At 44.7% G+C, this 14960-nt stretch overlaps 1 protein-coding gene across 1 annotated transcript in view; it reads left to right on the top strand.

Annotated features, from left to right (window-relative positions):
- Nucleotides 1-14960, top strand: part of LOC126469698 (uncharacterized) — an 894140-nt gene that overhangs the window by 209337 nt on the left and 669843 nt on the right. Inside the window, exon 5 of the mRNA XM_050096872.1 lies at nucleotides 10989-11052. Coding sequence (XP_049952829.1) covers nucleotides 10989-11052 — 64 coding nt within the window. The remainder of the gene's footprint in view (nucleotides 1-10988; nucleotides 11053-14960) is intronic.

A 14960-nucleotide genomic window follows, 5' to 3' on the forward strand; every position in this document is an offset into this window, starting at 1 on the left:
AATTAGTCCCAAATATTACATCAATGCTGAGATTTTGAATTACCAAGAAATTGCACTCCAACAGCTGTCCTACCAATTTCACAGTTAGTAGTACCTCTTGTTTCACACTCTTTGATAGCTTACCAGTAGCACCAATAACTTTTATTCCAGAAACATGCATCACTACTATATCCTCTGTGTTCTTAATAGATTGAAAAAGTGCCTGTGAAATGCCATTCAAATCACTACCACTGTCCAGCAAACACTTAACATGTATCCCTTGTACACTTCCTGTTATTATAGGATGCCACACTTCCTTTTTACTTACCACGTGATCTTCTTTATACAACAAATCCTCATTAATCCTTTCCCTGGAAAAACTATCACCCTGCTTACCAAAATAATTATCAGACACAGTCAAATGACAGATAGCATGGTCCTCTTCCTCATTACTACTCTCAAGCTCTAATTCTTCATTAGGCCTAATGTTATCTTCCTTTATTCTTTCTTTACTTAACACATTACCATCATTATCAATTATAAATTAAAATACTTCATCCTCATCACTGCTGGATTCGTCACTGCTATCATAATTACCACTACTGCCAGAATTAGACCCACTATCACTTTCAATGTCCTCAAATACTTGGCTAATTAGTTGATCCTTGTTTCTAGCATTAGACCACAAAGCAAAACACCTGAATTCCTTATGTTCTCTTAAGAATTTACCACCCATTTTGACACTGTGGACATCCTGAGCAACAACACACTTATTACACTCGTTTTAATACTATCATTTACATTAGTCTTACCTGTGATTACAGCACATTTATATACACATTGCTCTTCATCACTACTTGCTGTAGCATGAGCCAAACCTGGAGCATTATCTAGTTTAAATGGCTTGATCCAGAATTAAAATCATCTCCTCCATTTCTTTTACTTGAATTTTGCCTACCATTTCTGTGCCCATTCTGGCTAACCTCCACCCAACCATTCCTTGGATTTCTACTATAACTGGTCCTGTTCATCCCATTTACCTGAAATTCTCTCCCCATTGATTATTGTCATAAAAATCCTCCTATGATCTTGCACTGATAGCTTCGCCCTCTCCACTTTATCAACATAATTCAAGAACTCAGTAATATTACCCCCACGGGCAGGTACAAGCAATTCTCAAACTTTCTGAGACAACTTGGTTTCTAAACACAATTACTGGTTCACTGCCTAGCTCTTTGTCCAAATATTCCAGTTTGTTTACCCAAAGCTGACAGAAGCCTTTCACAGTACCCTTCCTAGAGTCAAATCTATCTCCTACTCAAAATTCACTCACCCTCTGCAGGTCCAGGGGTTAGAATAGGCCCGAGGTATTCCTGCCTCTCATAAGAGGTGACTAAAAGGAGTCTCACACGTTTAGGCCTTTATGTGATGGTCCCCTGTACGGTTTGAGATCCATTCTTCTAAATTTTCCCAAAGAGTGAGCCAATTGGGGAAGGGCGGCTTACATGGTGCATCATGTGCTGAGACCTCTCACATTCTTTGTCGACGTGGATTTGCCCTTCCACTCATTTCCAGCTATTGGGAGAGGCCACCCTCCTGGGTGTATTTCCCTCCATACACTGTGCAGTATTGCTTTCTGTGCTGATGACGATAATGGACTTCTTTGCTCGTTTGCACCTGATGTCCAGCATGGTAAACAGTCCATTGTGGTGGGGCCACCATGTACCCTGTTGGTTGTAGCCCTCCTTCTACACATGGATTGCTCTGCTGATGCCTGCACCATTAACTCCCCATGTATGCCAAGGAGTAGATGTCTGTCACCTTGGGGTGTCGGGACTACCAGCAATAGCCATCCTGCCATGTGGCCTTTGCTGCGGCTGGGTGGTGCTCATGGGGAGGGCCCCTGGTCAGAGTGGGTGACATCAGGACGGATGACATGCCATGAAGCATAGCAAGTCATCTCTTGCTGGTGGTCCACCACCAGCAGTCTGTAAGCGATCGAGGTCTAACTTAAGTGCAAAGAAATACAATCCCAAATCGTTCCCCTCCCTGGCCACACCATGGGAGGAATGCCAGTCTAAGGATGGCACTCAAGCTTATTCACCCTGGTACCTTGTATGTACGAGAGTTGATGGGGAATCTTTCATGTCCATGAGGCCTAAGTTTTTTGTGGAGCATTTAGAGGACAAGTTTTGGGAGGTTCAGGGCTTGTCCAAAATGTGCTGTGGGTCAGTCTTGATAAAAACAGCATCCTCTGCCCAGTCACGGGCATTACTCGCCGGGGATGTTTCTGTTTCCATCACACCCATAAGAGCTTAAATATAGTCCAGGGTATTATCGTCCACAGGGACCTTCTTTTACAGTCTGATGATGACTGGGCGCCAACTTAGAGTGATGAGGTGTTCATTTTGTCCAGTGCATTCCGAGGGATAATCATGCTGCCACTGGTGCCTTCAGCTTGGCCTTTGAGGGTGACACATTACCCAAAAAGGTCACAGTGATGGTTTACCATTGTGATGTGAAACCATATAACCCTCCTCCAATGCGGTGCTTTAAGTGCTGGAAGTTCGGGCATATGTCCTCCCGCTATACTTCCAGCATCACTTGCCGAGATTATGGACGTCTATCACATCCCACTATTCCATGTGCCCTGCCTCCCATCTGTGTCAATTGTGGAGAGCACTATTTGCCTTGCTCACCAGACTGCAGGATTTTACAGAAGGAAAGGAAAATATTCGAATACGAGACCCTGGACTGACTGACCTTCACTGAGGCTAAGAGAAAATATGACAGGCTACATCCTGTTCATATGACATCCACCTACACCACCGCTACAACAATGGTTCCAGCTCCTTCTGTTCTGCCTACTCCAGTCAGGTCTCAGAGTTGCAAGACAATACCTGCCCCCTTGATGGTGGGGGGCACTTTCCTCCCTGTTGCTCTTGCACCACCTACCTCGGGAGCACTGCCACTTCTCAGCTGGAGAAGCGCAAGTCTCCTTTGGCTCCTCTCACAAGGAAGTAGTCCCTTGGGTCCCTCCCTTCCCAGTTTTCTACTCGTGGGAAAGATGATACCCGCCAGTGGCTGAAGTGCCCAAAAGGAGCTGGTCATATGGCTTCACGATCCACCTCAGTCCTGGAGACTGAATCAGTGAAGCCCTCCCAGCCAGCAAAACCCAAGGATCAGCAAGAGAAATTCAAAAAGAAGACCTCCAAGACCAAGGAAACTGCGGTGGCACCCACACCACCGCTACCTACAAGCTCTGCATCTGAGGATGATGTGGAGATTCTGGCGTCCACTGAGGACCTAGATCTCACCGGATCCTCAGACACAATGGATATAGACTGCTCAGGAACTAAGTCTGTGGCAGCAGGTGATCCTGAGGCATAAACTGCCTCATTGAATGTTCCATACCTTCCCAGCCTGATAATCATGTCATCCTCCAGTGAAATTGCGGTGGTTTTTTCCACCACCTGGCTGAGCTATGGCAGCTGTTAAACATTACACCTGCTTTCTGCATTGTGCTCCAGGAAACGTGGTTCCTAGCAATGCAGACCCCTGCCCTCCACAGCTATAAGGGATATTAAAGGAACCATAGTGACTATAATCGAGTCTCAGGTGGAGTTTGTGCCTGTGTCCTGAACTCAGTATGTAGTGAAACTGTGCCCCTCCAAACCCCTCTTGAAACTGTGGCTGTCAGGATAAGGATGACACAGGAAATAACTGTCTGCAATGTAGATCTTCATCCAGATGGTGCGGTACCCCTGAACGTATTGGCTGCACTGATTGATCAACTCGCTAAACCTTTCCTACTTTTGGGAGATTTTAACGCCCATAACCTGTTGTGGGGTGGCACTGTGATTACTGGCTGAGGTAGAGATATTGAAACTTTACTGTCGCAATTTGACCTCTGCCTCTTAAATACTGGGGTCCTCACACATTTCATTGTGGCTCATAGTAGTTACTTGGCCATTGATTTATCACTTTGCAGCTCAGGCCTTCTTCCATCTGTCCACTAGAGAGCCCACAATGACTTATGTGGTAGTGACCACTTCCCCATCTTCCTGTCACTGCCCCAGCATCATGTCCACGGATGCCTACCCAGATGGGCTTTATACAAGGCTAACTGGGAAGCTTTCACCTTGGTGGTCATCGTTAAATCTCCCCCACACAGTAACATCGACCTGATGGTTGAGTGTGTCACCAGGACGATTGTTTCTGTGGCAGAAATTGCGATTCCTTGTTCCTTAGGATGTCCCTATTAGAAGACAGTACATTGGTGGTCGCCAGAAATTGGTGAGGCCATTAAAGAGTGTAGGCGGGCTCTACAGCAACATAAGTGGCACCCTTCTCTAGAGCACCTAATATCCTTTAATCGGCACCATGCCTGCGTTTGCCAGCTTATAAAAAGACTGAAACAGGAGTGTTGACAGAGGTATGTCCTATCCATTGGGTGCCATATGTCACCTTCCCAAGTCTGGATGAACATCAGACGTGTTTTTGGGTACCAGACCCCAACAGATGTCCCTGGCGTTAATGTTGATGGCGTGTTATCTACCGACACAAACACGATTGCTGAGTACTTTGCTGAGTGCTATGCTTGCACCTCTGTGTCGGAAAATTACCCCACAACCTTCCACACCCCACAAATGGTGGAGGGAAGGGAAAGTCCTCTCTTTCGCCTTACGCCAAAATGAATCCTATAACGCCCCATTTACAGAGTGGGAGCTCCTCAATGCCCTTGCACACTGCCCTGTCACAGCTCCTGGACCAGGTTGAATCCACAGTCAGATGATTAAACATCTCCCGTCCGAATACAAGCGACATCTCCTCATTACCTTCAACTGGATCTGATACAGTGGCATCTTTCCATCGCAATGGCGGGAGAGTACCATTATTCCCATGATGTGGATAGCTATCAGCCCATCAGCCTCACCAGTGTTCTTTGTAAGCTGCTAGAATGTATGGTGAGCTGACATTTGTGTTGGGTTCTGGAGTCACGTGGTCTACTGGCTCCATGCCAGGGCGGTTTCTGCCAGGTTTGCTCTACCACTGATAATCTTGTGTCCCTTGAATCTGCCATCCAAATAGCCTTTTCCAGTCGCCAACAACTGGTAGCCGACTTTTTTGATCTACAAAAAGCTTATGACACGACCTGGCGACATCATATCCTTGCCACATTGTGTGAGTGGGGTCTCCAGAACCGACTCTCGATTTTTATTAAAAATTGCCTGTCACTCCATACTTTCTGTGGCCAAGTTGGTGCCTCCCATAGTTCCATCCACATCCAGGAGAATGGAGCCCCCCCCCTTCCCCCCCCCCCCCCCCCCCCCCTCAGTATTCTGTATTGAGTGTGTGTCTATTTTTAATGGCCATTAACAGTCTAGCAGCAGCTGTAGGGCCGTCTGTCTCACCTCCTCTGTATGCAGATGACTTCTGCATTTTGTACTGCTCCTCCAGTACTGTTGTTGCTGAGCAGTGCCTACAGGGAGCCATCAACAAAGCGCAGTAATGGGCTCTAGCCCACAGCTTCCAGAAATCATGAGTTGTGCACTTCTGTCAGCGTCATACTGTTCATACGTAACAAGAACTTCAGATTTTACCATAATGATGATCCACTCACTGTAGTGGATACATATCGATTCTTAAGACTGGTTTTTGGTGCTCAATTGACTTGGCTTCCTCATCTTTGTAAGCTTAAGTGGAAGTGCTGGCAGCACCTCAATGCCCTCTGCTGCCTGAGCAATACCAACTGTGGTGCTGATCGCTCCACACTGCTGCAGCTCTACAGAGCCCTTGTTCAATCCTGCCTTGACTATGGGAGTGTGATTTATGGTTTGGGGCACCCTCAGTGTTGCATTTACTCGACCCAGTGAACCACTGCGGCGTTAGACTAGTGACAGAAGCTCTTAGGACGAGTCTGGTGACCAGCGTACTGGTGGCAGCTGGAGTCCCTCCATTGAAGATCAGACGTACACAGCTGCTCACCAGTTATGTTGCACACATTCATAGCTCTCCTGAGCATCCTGATTACCATCTCCTTTTCCCAACACTGGCAGTTCATCTCCTGCGTCGACGGCCCTCCGGTTGCATTCGGTTCCTTTTGTCTGAACTGGAGTCCTTCCCTTTATTACCTCTACTTGAGGTCCATTCACATACAACCTCCATTGTGTAACCCTATGCTGAAGCTTTGCCTTGGACTTTCAAATGCCCATAAGGACTCAGTTAACCCTGTGACTCCCGGCTATCACTTCCTCTTGATTCTTGACATGTACTGGGGGCATGAAGTGGTTTACACTGATGGCTCGATGGCTGATGGTCACGTTGGTTTGCATATGTTCATGGAGGCCATATTGAACAGCACTCCTTTCCAGATGGCTGCAGGAGGCCCTCTATGCCCTGGAATGCTGTAGTCGTTCGGTGGTGTTTGTCTGGATCCCAGGTCACGTCGGAATTCCAAGAAATGAACATACTGACAGGCTGGCCAAACACGTTACACGGCAACCGCTTCTGGAGGTTGGCATCCCTATAACTGACCTGCGTTCATTATTACGCCGCAAGGTTTTTCAGCTTTGGGAGACGGGTAGTCTCAGTAGACACAACAAACTGTGTGTCATTAAGGAGACTAAGACTGTGTGGAAGCCCTCGATGAAGGCCTCTTGCAGGGAATCTGTGGTTCTCTGCCGGCTCTACGTTGGCCATGCTTGGGCAACCCACAGCTACCTCCTGCACCTTGAAGACCTGCCTCAGTGTTGGTGTGACACCTGCTTGGTAGTGGCCCATATCCTGGTACACTGTCCTCCTTTGACTGCCCTGTGACGAAATCTTTGTTTACCGGACTTGTTGCCACTAATTGTATCTGACAATGCCTCATCAGCTGATTTAGTTTTATCTTTTATTCATGAGGGTGGGTCTTATCATTTGATCTAAGTTTAACGTATGTCTGTTGTCCCTCTGTGTCCTCCACCCTAGTGCTTTTAGATCGAGGTTATAATGTGTTGCAGAGTGGCTGGTTTCTCCTTTTTATTCTCACGATCAGCCAGCGAGCGATGGTAAACTGCTTTCTCATTTTAATCTCTTCTACCTGTTTCTTGTGTCCCTCTGTGGTTTTCTTGTCCTCTTTCGTTCCTTGAATTTTTTGTTGCCTTTCTGTCATTTTTCATTTATTTTGGTATTGTGCTCTGTGTCTCGTTTGTTATATTCTTTCCCTTGTATGATTGTTTTCACAGGAACAAGGGACCGATGACCAAGCAGTTTGGTCCCCCCCCCCCTTCCCCCCTCCTTTCCTTTATAAACCAACCAATCAAAATTTACTCAAAATTCTCTGCTGCTTCTCTTTGGACCAATATTCATCTACAAATGCTTTCTCAAAGCTTTGCCATGAAGTACAGCTGTCAGCTAGCTGAGCTGCCCATCCGTGAGCATCCCCTTTCAAAAAAACTCTCAAAAATGACGTTCTCTCTTTTTCAATCCATGTTTCAGGCAAATCATTAATTTCTCTAATGAAATCCGGTGGATGCACTTCCCCATATGGCACAAAATTATTAAATTTCTTACAACTAACAAATAAAAGAACTGTCTTGGACACTACATACTCTATGACTTTGATTTTGTACCACTTCCATCTTTTTCTCTACTTCAGCCAATTTTTATTTACTTTTACCAGTTTCTCCTCTACCAGTACTGCACACTTTGTTTCTACCTCAGTTTCTAAATCTTTTTAATCTGATCGATTTGGTTCTCAAGTTTAACCCTGTTTTCAGCACAAAATTTCCTGGCAGCTTTGACTTCATCTTTACACTGTTTTTTGTAAGCCTCCACCCTCTACTCTAGTCATCACAAAGTTTCTTTCTCTCTTCTACACATTTACTGCTCATTAATGTTAATTTCTCATTAGTATTCTGTACTACTTTCCTTATCTTTTCATCACAATCTTTCCCTAATGCCTCAACCTTCTTATTTAATTCTGAAAGACTAGAACTACTTACCTTAATTTCCTTTATAATTTCTTTCTTCAGTTCATCTTTTAAGCAGGTCATGTCAGTTTCAATACTATTAATGTCTACTTTCACATCGCTAATGTCTTCTTATGTACGCATACTACTCGTAATTTGCCTTAACATTGCTTCCACATTTCCATCTGCCATAAACTTTTGCCCTTGCTGACTTTCTCTACTAGATTCCTCCTCCTTAACCTTAACTATCTCATCCACTTATGTACTGTTTTCTTCCATTTTGCTTACCTCACGATACAATGTATATGATGCTTTTATCATTCCATCTACAATAAGACTTTCATCCCCATCATTCAAAGTTACATTCATGTCTGATTTATAACTACTATCATCTATAGAACAAGTCCCCATTAAGTCTTTATGTTCATGTAAAAACTTAACCTCCACATCTTTGTTATCAATTGTTTGTCATGTCACTTCTCTGTTGTCCATTGTCCTCCATCACCCTGCCTTGTTCATTAAGGCCACTCATTATGTATCACTTAATACAAAACAGCTTTTGCTATTAAATTACCTTATTTTGAATCACTTGTCTCCTGCTGCTGCTGCTGCTGCTGTCATCTTGACTTGTCATCTGCACGGCTGTTGTAATTTGTAATTGTCTTGGCTAGGTGTCTTGTTTATCCCGGTCAGCTGTGTTCACCTGCGTGCTGCTTGGGTGCTTCTGTACTCAATGGCTGCTTCTATAGAACCCACTCGCTGGTTTGCTGCTGTCCTGCTGTGGCCATAAAACCCAAGTGCTGATTGGCTGTTGCACTGTAAACCACTCTTGAGTTCACTGTTCAAAGTTCGCGAGTCCTAGTTTATTGTGCCCACATACAATAGTCCTCACCCGGGGCACCATATGTGATGTTCACCTGCCTTATTTCATCTACCATTGGCCTCAGTGTCGACATACTGCATTGCTACACTGACTAAAAATTGGAGGGTAGAAGTTCAACACCGACTACTTTAAATCATGTAGCCGACAGATGAACATTTGCATTTCACAGTTCTTTACTTTCACTGTTCACAATGCTCCAATAATATACAGTTATATGGCCAGTGCACTTTGGTTTAACTTTTGATAAGTCTCATTAATAGGTTGCAAGCAAATGTCAATATACTGCTACAATAGTTTACTGTTGAACATCTATGAGCAGTGAAAGACTAACCGCACATTTCACAGTCTTTCAGATAAATTGAACAGACACTGTCATTGTTTTAACACATGACCTAATTGTATTACACTTATTTCACAGTTAAGTTGAATCATTGTTGTTGATCTAACCATTACAGGTTTCTCGTCTGAAACTTGGCCTTGGACTGATTGTCTCGGGACCAAAAATTGATTAAGGAAGTCTTTGCAGAATGTAAATACTTTTGGACTAAAGGAGACAACTCACCAAAAAGCAGATGCATCGACCTATTGTTAGGTACACATAAATGAAGGAAAGCTTTCAGAGTTATCCTTTGATGAGCTAGAGTTAAAACACACACACACACGCACACACACACACACACACACACACACACACACACACACACACACACACACAAAACCCTGCCTGGAGTCAGCTAGACTGACAGTACTAATGCTGTTATGCAGCAGGTGGACTGGTTGGGGGCAGGGGGGGGGGGGGCAGTGTCAGGTGGGGTGGGTAGTGGGACAGGGTGGTGGGAGGCAGGGAGATGGACTGGGGGTGGGTGGCTAGTAGTTCAGACGAGGTGGCTGGTTTGCTGGCTAGGAACGTGGGAGAGAGGGGTTGCGGGTATATGAACTGGTATGACTAGTGGCCTGTAGGTAGCAGCACACATTGAAGGTGACGTGAATTGGGAGAGGGTGACAGGACAGAGGAAGGGGAAACTGTTGGGTGAAGGGTGTGGGAACAGTGGGTTACCTGAGATTGGGGCCAGGCCAATTAGAGGGGCAGAGGATGTGTTGTAAGGATAACTCCCATCTGTGAAGTTGAGAGAAGCTGCTGGTGGAGGAAAGGATCCAGATGGCTCAGGTCATGAAGCAGCCATTGAAATTGAGCATGTTGTGTTCAGCTACATGTTGTGCCATTGGGTGCTCAACTTTGTTCTTGGCAACAGCTTGTCAGTGGTCATTCACCCTGGTGGACAGCTGGTTGGTAGTCATACCAACATTAAAGGATGTACAGTGTTTGCAACAGAGTTAGTATATGACATGGGTGCTTTCACAGGTGGTCCATCCTCTGATGGGGTAAGATAAGCCTGTGACAGGACTGGAGTAGGAGTGCTGGGGAGTGGATAGGGCAGGTCTTGCATCTTGGTCTGCCACTGGGATATATCCCTGTGGCAAGGAGTTGAGAGTCGGAGTGACATAGGAATGGACTAGGATGTTGTGTAGGTTGCGTGGGCAATGGAACATCACTTTAGAAAGGGTGGGTAGTATCTTGGGTAGGATGTCCCTCATTTCAGGACAGGATGAGAGGTGATCAGAATCTCCCACATTAAAGATGCTAACCACTTCCTTCATCGACTTTCCACCATCCTCACCCTTTTATCTCCTGGATCCCTATTCGTCACTGTTGATGCCGCCTGCCCATACACCAACATCCCTTATGACCATGGCCTTGCTGTATCAAACACCTAACAATAAACACATTGGAGTGAACGGGCTATGATATTATTATTAGCATGATTTTAATCCTTTATTTAAAAATACTTATACTTATTACTCAGTTATGTAGTTTCCAGTTTCTTAGGCCATTGTCAGGTTACAGCTGAATGCTGCAAACACAGATACATTGACATGGGATGTACACAGAAATTACTCATACAGATATCTCTATGAGTAATATCTTTGTGAGCTACATGTCATTTTATCTGTATTTGTGATATTCAGTTTTAATATGACATTTCCCTAAGAAGCTTGAAGCTGGATTATGACCACGTAAATAATAATTTACAGCCTATCAGGAAAGTGTTCCCTATTTCATGTTCAGCTGAACACCGACAGATTGTTAGTTAATTTATTTCCCATTGTAGGTGTTGGCTCCTGTTCCAAGGGGAGATGGTTTACTTAACAAGCCAGAACAAGTTTCAACGCTTTGTGAGTATACTGTTTCACTAGATATTAAAAGTACCTCATATGTGTATATGCCTTTGCATTTTCAGTTGTATTATTTTTTTAAAAAAACTAGCTTTATGTGACATGACAATTGTTTTAATGAAAGACAGTTACATTACTTTCTCTATCACAGTTTGCTCTGTATCCAAAACTGCCAGATAAAATGTTGTGACACGAAAAAATCAACAGAAAAGTGTGAGTTTTATGATTCAGTTTCTTAATTTGTTTGTGGAATATTGGGTTTTTATCTAAGTCAACATGCACAGTATACATTTAGCATGCCATCTGTGTATCCTTCCCAGCGTATAATGCATACATGAAATACTTGGTGCAGAGGGAGCAATGTTAACTATACAGGGTGAACATTAATAAAACTGACAAACTGCAGTGATGAATTCCTGATTGTAAATGGAGGAAAAAAGGTCCTATGAACATGTGACAAATGACAGTGCCTCTAACCATGTGTAGTGTGTACCTTGTGTGTTGCAGGCTATGTGACTGACTCAGCATATGGTAAAGAGGACTAATGACAGAATCCCATAACTGTGATGGTCTGATGCAAAAACCATTGACAGAATCCTTCCCATAGAGGGAAATTCACTACTGAGAGTCCTTGCCATCATTGCAGGTGATAGGGATATTAACAGTTGTCATGCAGGATGCACATAATCATACTTTGGCTTACACACTGTTGGCAGGCAACTTGCCTGGAGCTGGTACTAGGGTTAATTTCGAAGTCCTGTTGAACCCTGTCCTCCAAATCTGGCGTACGCACAGTCCACTGCAACCCTGTATGTTTGTCTGTCTGAAAGGACCCATGATCACACAAACACCCAAAATGGGTTTAAAATGTTGTGTTATTTGGTCGGCGCTTGTGAGGGTACTTGTTTCAGAGTAGCCATGCTGCTTCTTGACTGTTTCCATCTGCTTGACCATACACAAACACCGTCTTGGCGTGTTCTCAACATGAATACCAGAACTTTCTGCTGCTTACAATATGCTGTGTCAATCACACTGACTGCAATACGTAAGAAACACACGGCATATCATCAGAGGAACTGTCATCCGTCAGTGCCATCTAACATGGCAACAATGTATTTTTGAACACATGTTCAAAGGACCTTTCTTCCTCCATTTCCAGTCAAGTATCCATTCCTACAGTTGGTCAGTTTTATTAATGTTCATCCTTTTTATTTCAGGTTGTGAAATCTAGGGAAAAAAGGTGTCTCGACACCAACAAAGTCTCAGGTATATATCCTTCATGTGCTTCTGAATTCTGAATCAGAGGTTCTTTATTACTTTTGGAAAAGTCAGGTAGACACAAATTTAGCTCTCAAATAATATTGTTCATTTCCACACTTTCTTCGCATGATGTCTAGGACAGGACTATACTTGGTTTTAACATGATGCCAACATGTCTGTGTTGATTCAGCAGTGTGTGACTTCACCTTCTAAATCCTTTGCTATGCCGTATGTCAAGGTTTCCAGATCCCACCCTTATGTATTTACATGAAAGTGATGATTATTTCATCAAATTAATTGCTGCTATCCTGCAAATACTTGGCAAAGAGATCTCCATTACTTCAGCTAATAAATTTAGTGTAAGCATCCACCAGTTTTGTTTATAAAAAGTATGATATTTTGCTGTAAAAATTAATAGATATCAGTATGAAATTTCCACTCTGCAGCGGAGTGTGCGCTGATATGAAACTTCCTGGCAGATTAAAACTGTGTGCCCGACCGAGACTCGAACTCGGGACCTTTGCCTTTCGCGGGCAAATGCTCTACCATCTGAGCTACCGAAGCACGACTCACGCCCGGTACTCACAGCTTTACTTCTGCCAGTACCTGATCTCCTACCTTCCAAACTTTACAGAAGCTCTCCTGCGAACCTTGCAGAACTAGCACTCCTGAAAGAAAGGATATTGCGGAGACATGGCTTAGCCACAGCCTGGGGGATGTTTCCAGAATGAGATTTCCACTCTGCAGCGGAGTGTGTGCTGATATGAAACTTCCTGGCAGATTAAAACTGTGTGTCCGACCGAGACTCGAACTCGGGACCTTTGCCTTTCGCTGGCAAGTGCTCTACCATCTGAGCTACCGAAGCACGACTCACGCCCGGTACTCACAGCTTTACTTCTGCCAGTACCTCGTCTCCTACCTTCCAAACATTACAGAAGCTCTCCTGCGAACCTTGCAGAACTAGCACTCCTGAAAGAAAGGATATTGCGGAGACATGGCTTAGCCACAGCCTGGGGGACGTTTCCAGAATGAGATTTGCACTCTGCAGCGGAGTGTGCGCTGATATGAAACTTCCTGGCAGATTAAAACTGTGTGCCCGACCGAGACTCGAACTCGGGACCTTTGCCTTTCGCGGGCAAGTGCTCTACCATCTGAGCTACTGAAGCACGACTCATGCTCGGTACTCACAGCTTTACTTCTGCCAGTACCTCGTCTCCTACCTTCCAAACTTTACAGAAGCTCTCCTGCAAACCTTGCAGAACTAGCACTCCTGAAAGAAAGGATATTGCGGAGACATGGCTTAGCCACAGCCTGGGGGACGTTTCCAGAATGATATTTCCACTCTGCAGTGGAGTGTGCGCTGATATGAAAGGTCTCGAGTTCGAGTCTCGGTCGGGCCCACAGTTTTAATCTGCCAGGAAGTTTCATATCAGCACACACTCCGCTGCAGAGTGGAAATCTCATTCTGGAAACGTCCCCCAGGCTGTGGCTAAGCCATGTCTCCACAATATCCTTTCTTTCAGGAGTGCTAGTTCTGCAAGGTTCGCAGGAGAGCTTCTGTAAAGTTTGGAAGGTAGGAGACAAGGTACTGGCAGAAGTAAAGCTGTGAGTACCGGGTGTGAGTCGTGCTTCGGTAGCTCAGATGGTAGAGCACTTGCCCGCGAAAGGCAAAGGTCCGGAGTTCGAGTCTCGGTCGGGCACACAGTTTTAATCTGCCAGGAAGTTTCATATCAGCGCACACTCCTCTGCAGAGTGGAAATCTCATTCTGGAAACGTCCCCCAGGCTGTGGCTAAGCCATGTCTCCACAATATCCTTTCTTTCAGGAGTGCTAGTTCTGCAAGGTTCGCAGGAGAGCTTCTGTAAAGTTTGGAAGGTAGGAGATCAGGTACTGGCAGAAGTAAAGCTGTGAGTACCGGGCGTGAGTCGTGCTTCGGTAGCTCAGATGGTAGAGCACTTGCCAGCGAAAGGCAAAGGTCCCGAGTTCGAGTCTCGGTCGGGCACACAGTTTTAATCTGCCAGGAAGTTTCATATCAGCGCACACTCCGCTGCAGAGTGGAAATCTCATTCTGGAAATGTCCCCCAGGCTGTGGCTAAGCCATGTCTCTGCTATATCCTTTCTTTCAGGAGTGTTAGTTCTGCAAGGTTCGCAGGAGAGCTTCTGTAAAGTTTGGAAGGTAGGAGACGAGGTACTGGCAGAAGTAAAGCTGTGAGTACCGGGCGTGAGTCGTGCTTCAGTAGCTCAGATGGTAGAGCACTTGCCCTTTGAAAGGCAAAGGTCCCGAGTTCGAGTCTCGGTCGGGCACACAGTTTTAATCTGCCAGGAAGTTTCAATAGATATCAGGCTTGAATTTTAAAGATAGCATTGGAGGACCGGCTTATGCCCAGGGTCAACCTATTAAAGTCTCTAACCATGTACTTACCTATACATTCCATATTGAAACTCTTACTATATCTGTGTCTAAAATTCCTCACCAAAAGACTAAAATAACGGAAAGGCTTGCTTCAAATTGTAACACAGTTTAAATCAACTCTGAATTATTGTTCGTTAGGCTCAAGTAAAATGTTCCTACTTTCTCTAGTTAAAATCTCACATATTTCACAGTTTCTTCTAATTTGACCATTGCTATGCAATTTAGTACAGTCATCA

The sequence above is a fragment of the Schistocerca serialis genome, chromosome 3 (assembly GCF_023864345.2).
Source record: "Schistocerca serialis cubense isolate TAMUIC-IGC-003099 chromosome 3, iqSchSeri2.2, whole genome shotgun sequence".
Lineage (NCBI taxonomy): Eukaryota > Metazoa > Arthropoda > Insecta > Orthoptera > Acrididae > Schistocerca > Schistocerca serialis.